General features: G+C 39.4%; 1 protein-coding gene across 1 annotated transcript; it reads left to right on the forward strand.

The window, feature by feature from the left end:
• The first annotated feature begins 1310 nt into the window (after positions 1–1310).
• On the forward strand, positions 1311–11778 carry rab24 (RAB24, member RAS oncogene family). Its single transcript, XM_047606396.1, has 9 exons — positions 1311–1775; positions 2783–2996; positions 4245–4313; positions 4523–4601; positions 5468–5535; positions 6396–6495; positions 7186–7236; positions 8998–9057; positions 10158–11778. The coding sequence occupies exons 2-9, from the start codon at positions 2880–2882 to the stop codon at positions 10226–10228; spliced, it is 615 nt and encodes a 204-aa protein (XP_047462352.1). The 5' UTR covers positions 1311–1775; positions 2783–2879; the 3' UTR covers positions 10229–11778.
• Positions 11779–12525: the final 747 nt, after the last annotated feature.

Genomic DNA, 12525 nt, shown 5'->3' on the forward strand with positions numbered 1-12525 from the left:
CAATCAGCGTCCAGCATCACCGTCAGCTGATCGGGGTTTGGACCAATCAGCTTCTTCTAACTCCCTGCCAAAATTATGCACAGCTAAGAGTAATAATCGCAAAAAGTTTTCACGGCCAATAGGTTTTAAATGTCTGGAAATAGTTAAGAATGCGATATCATACAATTTGTTATGACTTGAAAGGCCACAAAAAAGTTGCACAGTTGCAAAATAACCACAAAATGACACAACAAATACAAAAAAACACTAGCTGTGAGAAAAAAAAACACTAGCTACTGATGCAGAATCAGAATCAGAGAAAACTTTATTTATTCCCGAAGGGCAATTAGGAAAATGACGCATAACGCACAACAATCTCTTCAAACTACAAAGCCATGTAATACAACCACAAAGACACTCAAACTAACCACAGTGACTGCAGCGAGATACAAAATAACACCCAGAATATGTTGGAGACACAAAATGAGTAAAAATGTCAGTTTAATCACTTTAAAAGCACTTGAATACCCCAAGAGGAAATTAAGAGGAAAGTGTTTTGCAAAAATAAAAATTAAAAAGTTATTGTTGCTCAACAAAAAGGAAAAAAAAAAAAAAAAAAAAAAAAGCTTGTGACATTTAACAATGTGCTCAATAATTTATCAATACTGTGTCTATTTCTGATTGTTTTGTCTTTGTGGTAGTTATACGTTTCTTTGTGTTCAGTTTGTGTCTCTATGTGTTCATTGTGTGTTTTCTTCTGGTTAGTTTGTGACCCTTCTCACTTGTTTGTTTGTTTGTTTCTTTGAGGTAATTGTATGTCTTCTTTTGTTTGTTTTTTCCTCAGCCAAATGGGGGTTTTTGTTACATCATTGATGATGTGTTCTAGCGATTATTTTATTATAGCATATTTTACTTCTCCGTGTGATTATTATTACTTTAAAGAAAATTGTGAAGTGTGAGTAAACTTTTAAGAATTTTACAATTGTATATAACATATTAAACAACTATTCTAACTGTCTGTATTCGATAACAGGAGTTATCCAATATATAACGAAACTTAAGAAGGTCAGATAGTTTTACGGCACATATATTCTCTAATTTTAAGAATAAAATATATATTTTAAAGCAATAAAATTTGAAGCAACTTTAATTTAAAAAAAATACATTTATGTCTATTTGCCAATTATCACGATATTGTTACACATATATTCCAAATCTTTGTATTTTAAATTGGAAATGAAACACTGGAAAATGGGTTTTCCAACATCCGGAAGTTGTCTCGTCTAAATCGGTCACTTCCGCCTTCTAGAAACCGCCTCTCACGTCCCATTGGTTCCCGACATTGGTTCCCACCCAAATAAACAAAGCTCAGCTGGATGTTTTCTCTCCACAGAAACGTTTACACAGCTCCGTCTCCTGCCAGCTAAACGTCCCAAACCAAAATCCGGATCCGTTTACTAAGGATTTATCTCTTTTAAAGCAGAAACGATGCCGTCCGGTGACCGTTTGTTGTTGTAACGTTAGCTAACCGACGACCCATTGCGCAACAGTAACGTTGAACCGAGCTAACCGCAACACTTTTATCCAGACACCACCACCACCACCACCTCCACCACCCCGGCTCCGGCTCCAGCCCCTCCGCTCGGCTGGGCAGAGATGACAAGCGAACTGGCTGCTGTCGTGTCCGCTTTGTAACAGGATTTTTGGGCGGATTTCAGTCTCGGGTTTGGCTCCTGCTGAGAGAAAAAAAAAGATCAGATGTTGAGGGAGATTTGTTGAGTCAAGCTAGCTAGCAGGTGAGTTTTCAGTGTTTGTGTTCGGTGCTGAAGTTATGCTGGGCTAGCTGACCTCTCCTCGTGTTTTTAACGCCTTTTTTAGCTGTGTCATTTGTATACGAACTATTATCATGATCGTTATTATTATTATTATTATTTAGCTTCGGGTAATTTAGTCTTCATGGAATATATTTATTAAGAGAAAGTCTAATCAGCTACAGAGACAGCAGGAAAAGCTGGAAGCTAACATCTTATATTATTGAAAGAAAACAACAGTTTATTGTGGGGATTTAAATTCAGATTAATCTTAAATGATAAGGTGAAAACTAGTGTTTGAAGCTGCACAGTAGTGACTATCTCTGTACTCATTTGTGTTTCTTTGTGGTTAGTATGTGTGTTTTAGTCCACGTTTTTTTAAATTCACTTTAACCTCGTGTTTGAAGCTGTATAGTAGTTGTGAGTTGTTCATTTTATGTCTCTTTGTGGTCACTTTGTGTCTTTATGTTTTGGAATTTAAATTCAGTTTAACATCAAATGATATAGTGGAAGCTAGTGTTTGAAGTTGTATAACAATTACGCCTTCACCTTCTTCCTCTTCTTGTTCTTCTTCTTATTATTATTATTATCATAATCAAATTATTATCAGGGTCATGTGCAACTACTTTTCTCATAGTTTTACAACAATTTCTTTGTGTTTTCCCGCCTTCGGTTCGATTTAACTATAAATTTAAACCTGGATTGTACCATTGTTCTCTTACATAGTCATTATGTAGTAAAATTGTAGTCAAATTCATGGTTTGGAGTTAGAGGTTTCACTTTCATGTGTGAAAATCTTAACAAGAGTTTGAAACTTTTAAAAGAATTATGATTTAACCTTTTATACAATAATTACAAAGACTGGTAATTAATTTATTTTTAGTAATAATGGAGTTATATTTTTATTTATCACTTCCGAGACACTGAATTATGATTCAGTGTCTCACAGTGAACACCTATAACTTTAATTTATTTATTAATTTTTTTCACAGAGCACAGCGAGCAGTACAGCGGCCTCCTTGTAAATACCCCCCCTCCCCGTTTGCTGCTGCTGTTTCCTCGTGGGCCCCTCCACCAGACGCTGTTACCATGACGGCCATGCGCGTGGACGCCAAAGTTGTGATGCTGGGAAAGGAGAGCGTCGGGAAGACGAGCCTGGTGGAGAGATACGTCCACCACCGCTTCCTGGTCGGCCCGTACCAGAACGTGAGTGTCAGCTGCTTTGCCTAAATATCCGTGCCTGTCCGTTGCTGATTTCCCTCGCCGCCTGATGCCCGCATGAAAGGCATTATTTATACAATCAGCCCCTGGGTGGTTGTGGTGATGACACTGAACTCTGATAGAAACCTGGGATGCACTATCTTTGAGCAGATAACGCTATTAGATTTCGCAAAATCACAACTGAAATCCCTTTTTTAGTATTTTGCTCTGTGTCCCTCATAAAAAACAAAATATAAAACTTCTTCTCTGTAGCTCACACACAGTACATACGAGGGGCTAAATGTAGATGGAGACAATTTTAGAAAACCACGCACTCACTACAACTGACCTGCTTCCTCTTGAAATCAGCAGTCCACATCTTTACCACCATGTCCTGCTTGTGTGAGACACTTTGTGATAAGCACATGTGAGTGGACAAATTTGATTGCTTAAGGCAGATATTGTTAATTAATACTGCACCAGTCCAAAACATAGACAAATACTCTCCAGAATATTCTCCAGAATCAAATATGCTGCATCTGCTCTGCACTCTTTCCGGCGTGGTTTGTCTTTGCTGAAGGAGAGGAGGGCTTTTTGTATCAGCTGTACTCTGGTGGTAACTCAAACCACGTGGACAGTAAATGTGGACAACTTCATTCTTGTTGAGAGATCCACGTTGAAGCTGAACTTGTCATTCAGAAACAGATTCTTTATCCTCCCCTGCTCAGGAGGTGTGTTTGTGCTGGTCATCACAACCGTGCTCCTGCATCACTACCTGAGTCAGACTGAGGGTTAAATCACACTGAGTGTTCAATCCTAAAAATAGTTGCTGTTAAAAGGAATTGGCTTCACCTCGTTGACGTCACGTTCATTTTTGCGGGCCTTATGATAAGTCACTGAGGCTGGTCTAGTGAACAGCTGCATGATTAACTTCAAACTTTTTGTGCAGTCATTCAAAGAGCTGAGCTGCATGTGTGTACACAACAACAACCCGTGTCTTTCTGCCCTCAGCCACAAAATTATTATTCAAAACTTTAGTATGTAAAATGGCTGCAAACCCGCACAATTAAATAAAGCTACGTGCCGTGTCTGATTCATCTAATAACAACCTCCTGAATGAAAAAGTAAATGAAATCAGTTTGAAGGGTTCAAGCGTCGGACAACCTGCAGAGCTAAATTTAATAAAGTAGTTAAAATATTCTAACTGTGCTTCCTGGGAGCTGCCGTTCAGACCTTGTCTTCTCTAACTCGCAGACTATTGGCGCCGCGTTTGTCGCCAAACCGATCCAGGTGGGCGAGAAGGTGATAACCCTGGGAATATGGGTGAGTCTTTCCGCAACTTCTCAGAGAAAATGTCGGCTAAAAATAACAAAAGACCTCCCTGTGTAAATGGGTCGTGAGAGAGTGGATCCTGTACCGTGTGCTGCTTCTCTCTGTCTGCGTCTTGAATTAAAAAAAACGTGTGGTTAAACAGGAAGTAGGTACTTCTCTTCCATATCGTGTCTCCATTTAAATTGATCTCTTTCACTCAGGACACGGCCGGATCAGAGCGCTACGAGGCCATGAGTAGAATCTACTACAGAGGAGCTCGGGCCGCCATCGTCTGTTACGGTAAATCTACACGATGATAATAACTTCACAGCAAACATGCCTGAGCTGAATGTGCAACGTGACTGTGGGAACTGAACTCTGCGTGGCTGATAGACCAATCTGCCATAACATTATAACCACTGGCAACAAACAAAGGGATTAAAACTGATTATCTCATCATCATGATCATTTTTTGATCCCAGCAACAACTGGAAACCTGTGCAGGAATAAATAGCACACGTCTAAAGGCTTCATCTCGCAGCTCTCCGCCAGAGCAGAGGAGAATGAAAGAATATAAACACAGTCCTCGATCTTATCCACAAACGAGAGGATCAAGCCTTCCCATCGTCGCTCTCTCCTTTGTCTGTTAGCTGCCCTCACTTTGAACCAGTTAAATGTCCCGTTTGTCAGAATACATTAGTGCTGCCACTCGAGGCTTGATGCGAAGCAACTAGTGTCCCTTTCGATTAAGATAAAGCTGAGGTAAGAGATGAGATGCCGAGGGAGAGAGAGAATCACAGTCTCTGCGTGGATCTGATCATCCTGAAACCCTACGTACTTTAGTCTGTGTTCCTTTGTTCCACATTGAGGAACTTTGTCTCTTAGGAAATAACTGGTGGGAATTCCCAGTGAATTACTCACGCTGGTGTTTAATTTAACACCGGCCTTCCCTCTTTCTTCCTATATTTCGACGTGTTGCATTTCACTTCAGTTTTTTTGACCTAACACTGTTTGCAGAAATCAAGAGGCTGCGCAAAGTATTTCAGCTTTTACTGTTGTTCCCACGTTAACTGGGAAATATGTCCAGCCTACAAAGACAATGTGGATTACTAAAAAGTAACTTCTTGTCCCTAAATGTGGTCGTGTTTCTGACCTCTGGCTTTCAGATCTGACCGACACCAGCAGCTTCCAGCGAGCTCGGTTCTGGGTGAAAGAGCTGCAGAACTGCGAGGAGGTAATAAAGATTTTCTCGGCTCAAGTTGTCGGTATTAATATTAAATTAAATATAATTAGACATTTATTGAAATGTTTCTCTTGCAAATCTCTCATTGATTTAACAAAAAGATGCAAAACGTTTCGTTGTGGGACGTGTTTCAGTCATTACAGAACAAAAAAACACTCTGCATCCATTTGGACACACCTCAACCAGTCACAGGGATTTATTATGTGACACATGCCTCTCGATAAATGTCTTAATCGCTGTTAACTCTTTATCATTCAAAGTTATTTCATTGTCTTTTACAACAGGCACAATAGATCTAGGTCATGACTCAAGATGTTTCTTGTCGTAAAAACAGCCGTTAAGAGTACGCAATGAAATTCTTACTTTGCAAGTCTCCCTTACTTAAAAAAAAAAACAAGGTGTAAGAGAAAATCTTTAAATGAAAAAGTATAAAGCTTAAACCCTGAGTTCAGAACGTGCTCTGTGCCTTGTGCTACACATCCAGGGAGTGGCAGTGATGTAGAAACTGCTTTTCACCGGTTCCACCTCCGTCTGGCCGATGTGTAATGGGAGATCTTTGCCAGACATAATTAATTCATTGTGGATGGACTGACTCCAGACTAAAATTCCCTCATGTTTTTTTTTTTTTTTTTTTTGTGTGTGTGTCAATAAATCAGGAAATATCTAATCAAATAAGTAAAGGGGATTGTTTTTTATCGATAATTAGTTTCTGTTAATACTGAAACAATCTATATATTTATCACTGTGTGAAGCTGCATTTCTAGCTCAACGGACATGACACGCGTTCACAAGGACTTATTTTATGTAAATAAAAGAAAAACGTTCATGTTTTTGTTCTTTCTCTCCCGCAGCACTGTAAAATCTACCTGTGCGGCACCAAGAACGACCTGATTGACGGAGACCGGAGCCTGCGCCAAATAGACTACCACGACGCCCAGGACTTCGCTGAAGGTACGTGCAGTCAAGCTGCCGATTAAACGTTACAATAATCTCTCTGTAGATGGGCGACATGGCCGCCTGGTCAGAGATGTTTGTTGATGTACTGTGTGAGATGATCTGATATTTAGTGATACAGTACAACCAAACATATTTAATTTCTTTCCCCCCACACACAATTACTATAATTACTTCCCAAAACCCATTCACGTTCACACACATTACCAGTGAAGCTGTCTATTCATACTCAGGGTCAGGAAACACTTCCACTTTTTTTAATTTTGCGGTGTTTCAGTTGGTCTGGTCTGTTTTTTCTCACGCCACCATCTGTGTGAGCGTCTGACAAAGAAAAGTGAACAGTGTTGTTTCAGAAACAGCTTTAAAAATGGCCGGCTATCAGAAACATCTCTCTAAGCTCTTTTCTCATCGTACATATGTTTTTAAATTGCTCAAAAATGTTCCTGAGTGGCTCAGAGATGAAGTTCATTTAATCTGGAAGCACAATTGTCTTCCTTGTCTTTTTTCTCCTCAGGTGTGAGTTAATTATATAACGGTAAAAAAGGAGTTTCAGCTTGCAAAATTAAATGGCTGAAATCCTCAAAAACACCCTCAATGAGGCAGGTGGTTGTCCTCTGCCAGCGTCTGTGTGTCATTAGTTGTAACTTGCCTCATCCTGACTGATAATATAACCTTTCTGATTTACAGAAATCGGTGCTCAGCATTTTGAGACGTCCAGCAAAACAGGAAAAAACGTGGGTGAGTTCCTTTCTTCAGTCATCTCCAGACCACACGTCACACGGGTTTTTGGCTCAATGGCAATTTGTGGTTTGGTTATTAAGGAAGTGAGTCCTATGAATGAAAAATGCGAGTATATTTTTAAACTTGAAAAGACTTGACAGATGGAGTTACTCACCCTATGAGTACCATCTAGCTGGACGTCCATCACTTTAACCAGGGCGAGCACTTATGCAGTCACTTATTTTGCGTTATATATTTCTAATGAATTAAAATCACTTTGTAGAAATCTGTTTGATAGTAACAGGAAATGTATTTATGTCCATGGTTCCAACTTCTAAAAGGCATAAAATGGAGAAACATCCCAAGAGATTAATACTTTTTATAGGTAATGTAGTTCCTTTGGGAAAATCCAGTTAATCTTATTCAAGGATGAGCAGGAAAAAAGTAAATGTAATTCCAACTTTTGGACCTGGCATTCATTTGTGTGGTTGTTATTTAGACATGTAGCCCCCACCTAGACAACACCAGGCACCCCCACCCCATATCAATGACACTCCTTGATGGCAGCAGCCTGACACACAAACAATAACACTTTAGGAATAACTCAAAAAACATGAAGAACAGCCCAAGGTGTTGTCCTGGCCTCCAAATTCACTAGATTCCAAATTGTGGATCACCCCACAGAGGCCCCTCCTCTCAACCTATAGGATCCAAACTAACCCCTCACTAACAACATCCTGTTTCCAGACACCACACGACACCATCACAAGGCCCATGTCCATTCTCTGATGAATCACAACTATTTTGGAAGCACAAGGGAGACTTACACAATATTAGGAAGGTGGTCATAATGTTATGCCTGATCGGTGTAACAGTCCTCCACTAAATTTTACAAAGGTTTTAATGTTAAGTTCACGTTGAAACGGACAAAACAAAGGTGGTAACTGAACTGCAGTAGCATTAGCGTAATGTACATTAATTTCACTTAAACAGATGGATAAAGGCAGCAGTGCTCCGCTAACAATCTTAAAAGGGTTTTAGAGGAACTGCAGTCAGATTGTGAGGAGTCAGCATTCCCACCATTTAGCTGATTTAATCCACTGTGAGGTATATCCCTCGGCACATACAACAGAAAGCACGTCAGTGACTTGGCCTAGGAGCGAAGTATTGAAGTAGTGAAGCTCCTTGGCAGCATTCCTGTGCTTAAAAATATGAAAGGCATGGGTCACATTGAGACACAGAAGAACAACAGGAAGCAGAAGGAAGATGCAACAGAGTGATTGCTGAAGAAATCAGCGGCATGGTAGTTATTTCAGTTTGTGTTTCACCTAAGAGAGAATCATCTGCCTTTAGATCTCAATTCGGTGACTCTTACATCCAGTTAAAACCTGTTTGTGGATGCACAGATTAGAAAAGAGAAACATGTGCAACGGATTTAATCTCAGCAGTCACTTTGAGGGAAATCATGCAGATTTTTTCCAGCATAAATCTGAAATAAAAGCAGCAAGTCAGAACCAGTTGATGTTTCCTTTTTTACCTGTACTTCTGCTACATCAATTTGTCTAACCTAGTCCAGTTCTACATGTTCCCCTTTAGCATTGTTTTAGCCGTCACTGTGAACTTTCATGGAGGCATGTTTCCTAGCTTCTGTCATCGTTCCAGACTGCATAGTTACTGCATGTTGTAAGCGAGACATGTGACGAGACATGTTTTAATGTGACTGCGAATGATATGAACTGATGGTAACTGACAGGCCTCATTATTCCTCTTTGTTTCCAGACGAGTTGTTCCAGAAAGTTGCTGAGGATTACAACAACTCTGCCTTCCAGTACGTAACAGGTGAGACCTTCGTTAGCATGTCAGATTCTGATTGTGATTGTTCAGAGCCGACTGTCTGTCATGATTAAAATCAAGATATGACGGTGTTTAAGTGTAAAAAGTTAATATGCAAGAAACAACAGCAGTCCTAAAAGTGATCCCTGGGGAACACCACAGGAGATTGAGCAGCTATGAGAGTGGCCCCACTCCACTTTATTGACTTTGCTGCTGATTCCCAGAATCAAGTTGAGTCTAATACGCAAGCTCTAGATTTGACTCCTTTAGAGGTATTTCAGTTTCAAAAACAAATGTTTTCAGTTATTAGTGGTACCTCCACAATAGTTTACGGCAAACTGGCACACTTTAAATCCCATTTTCCAGAGTGAAGTTGTTTCCCATAGCAGATATGTTTAGTCAAGTAAGTTTGGTTCTTCTTCTTTCGATGTTCATCAGCTGTCACCCTAGCCAGCCGCCTTAAAACAGAAGAGGAAAAAGACATTTTGACGAAACAGGGACGTGGTTTTGACTACAAAAGGTCAAGCTTGGTTGAAGCCTGAAACCAATATGATCTGATCATTTTAAAAATGCCTGGGTTGGCCCAGATACCGATCTCTTAATACCAATTGTCCTTTTTAAATCCAACTTTTTGCCGCACATCAGTGTCACTGTCTAAATTGTAGCTGCTGTCATGTTTTAGTTCTCCCTACCCATGAACTCATCTCGTTGGGTGGTCTTGCGACACCAGTGATGCAAAACAAGTCTTGCAAGACCTCGAGAGTGAGATTTCTAATTGGAGGATGCAAAAGATGGCTTTTTTTTAAATAGATGCATGGATTTTATGAATCTTAATAGCTAATAGCTGGATTTAGCTTATATCAGGCATTTTTAGTTAAGTAGAAGATTATTTGCAGGAAATATTAGCAGACCCAAAACTGATCCCTGGGGAACACCACATGAGATTTAGGAGCCTTGACGCCCCTTCAAGTGCTGTTGCTAAAAATGGGATGACATCAATAGCATTCCTTAGCTTGAGACAGGATACAAATGAATCCTCCAGAAAATAATGTCAAAGCTGCTTAAAACAAAACCTTGTGTATTACATCTTGTGTCTTTTGTTACAGCCGAGGAAACGGGCGTGGACTTGAGCCAGAAGAAAGACTCTTATTTCTACTCCTGTTGCCATAACAACTGATGCTGAGCAACAGGAAGGGGAACACAAGTGGCCGTGAAACCTGAATACGCTGGATGGCCGTAACTGGACGTGGTGTCCAAATCAGAAGGGGGGGAAAAAAAAGAAATTGAACAGAACTGTTTGAACCTTGTTACATATGTTTATTTCTTTTGTGCCATAAAGAACTGAGGGCTGCAACACTTTGTGGAAGAGGACTGCCAGTGGAGATGGATGTAAAGACCAACACTCTTCACTTGTGTTTAATCCCCATATCAAATTGACTGCAGCTCACAGGAAAGTAAACAATCTCCGAAGCTGCAGTTTTAAACAATCTGAAACTTTGCTGTGGTTAAAGGACGACATTTCAGGACGGTGAATGATTTGTTTACAGTTGTCAATTTTGTTTACCTACAACTGTATTTAACCTATGTGTGGATCCCATTTTCTTTTTTTTTTTTGGCCTGCACATGTTGGATGCACAGATGGAGAGACGCCAAGGGAAACTAATCAGCATGAATGAAATTATACCAATCGTAGAGGCCTTTATACCAAAAGAACAAATGGCAGGATCTTGTGTATTCGCGTTGTAGAGCTTCATCTCTTTGGTGTTTACCACAACTTTTGCCAAGTGACGCCCATGGATGTATTAAGAGAGCGGCATATGCCATCAAAACCTACTGTGAATTTCGCCCAGTGGTCACTCAAGGTTTGTGCAACAAAAGGACTATGGGGCCCAATCAGCTGATAATAATTTTATTTTATTTTTTGAAACATGAATGTTTAAATGTTTGTAAAGCTCACTCAGAACCGAGAAATGCTATATTTATGTGCTTTACTGTCATCTCGATGTAAAGCTCCATGTTAAACACTAATGCACACATGAACGGTAGGCTGCACAAACCTGAAGCAAACCAGAAGGACATCTTGGAGTCTAGTTCTTATAATACATCCATGTTGACAGCATGTATATCATGGATCTGAAACATAATGTTTGGCACCATAAGTTATGATTGTGTTAAAAGCTAGTAGAAATATAAGTCGATCTTAAGGTAACGGTCACTTAACTGCCCAGAAACTGAAACCTCTGAAATGAAATTGCATGGCCTAAGCTCTCTGAAAGAACATTTACTTTAAATAATTTAATTTTCACACAGCAAAATATGACTGATGTTTTCTTCCAGTTACTTCTAGCTGTAAAATGTTGAGCAAGTTTTTTTTCCATAAAAAAACAAAAACAGATTCCCTCTGCTACAGTGGCATATTTCACCAACACAGGAAAAAGTATTGTGGGTGAATGTTGTATTGTGGCACAAACTGTCATTGCTCCATGTTCTCAGAACAACATTTACAGCTATATTTAAGTCACTAATTTATTGCCTTTTAAGTTGTATTGCCAGATGGACATGCAGGGAAAAAATGGACGTAATCACAATTTCCTCCATGTTGCTGCTTTGGTGTGTTGATGTTCCATGTGTTGATACTTCCATGCACAATATTTTTATTCAAGGCTGTTAAAGACAGATTGGTGTCCAAAAAGGTTCTGTACAATAAAAGGCTTGTTTGAGTTTAAAGCTGTGATATGATTGCAAATGTATAATGTTATTAGAATTAAGCATTTTGCCCAGTGAGGATTAGCATGCTAACTGGATGTTCTAAGGAGTTTGCTGTCCACATTTTAAGCCACATTGGTTTTTATTTTATGCTGGCTAGCTCAATATAAACATTTTTGTTTAGCTACGACACAACATGGAATATCCAGCGCAGAAGAAGCAAAGAATATTTTGTTAGCATCTAGCGACAACCTATCCAACGTGGCCAGTCCTGAGAGGCTAGTTAGCATGCTAATCACGTAGGCTATTTCAAAAAGCTAAAATATGTTTCTGTCGGTTTTTAACCACATATTAAAGTAGCGAACTGTTTTGTAACGGAATGATAATTTAAAAATACCGTTTTATTTTACCCATGATAAGGAAAAGAATATTTTGTCAGCATTTTTTAGTGACAACCTATCCAGTGTGGGATCGTGAGAAGCTAGTTAGCATGCTAAGAAGCTAAAATATATTTCTGCCCATTTTTACCCAAATATTAAACTAAGTAGCATTTTTCCCATAACAAAATGGCCACGTAAGAACACCATCTTATTTTACCCATGATAAGGCAAATAATAATTTGATTGCATTTAGAGACAACGTATCCAGTATGGCTAGTTAGCATGCTAATCATGTAGGCTATGTCAAGAAGCTAAAATGCGTTTCTGTCCATTTTTACCCACATATTAAAGAAGCCAACTGTTTTATAACAGAATGATAATTTACAAT

The sequence above is a fragment of the Mugil cephalus genome, chromosome 15 (genome assembly GCF_022458985.1).
Source record: "Mugil cephalus isolate CIBA_MC_2020 chromosome 15, CIBA_Mcephalus_1.1, whole genome shotgun sequence".
NCBI classification, from domain to species: domain Eukaryota; kingdom Metazoa; phylum Chordata; class Actinopteri; order Mugiliformes; family Mugilidae; genus Mugil; species Mugil cephalus.

Excerpts from the sequence above, each read along its gene's own strand:
- rab24 (XM_047606396.1), top strand. The coding sequence starts at position 2,880 with ATGACGGCCATGCGCGTGGACGCCAAAGTTGTGATGCTGGGAAAGGAG. Across the intron at positions 2,997-4,244 it reads TGGTCGGCCCGTACCAGAAC|ACTATTGGCGCCGCGTTTGT; the intron begins GTGAGTGTCAGC and ends TCTAACTCGCAG. Across the intron at positions 5,536-6,395 it reads AGCTGCAGAACTGCGAGGAG|CACTGTAAAATCTACCTGTG; the intron begins GTAATAAAGATT and ends TCTCTCCCGCAG.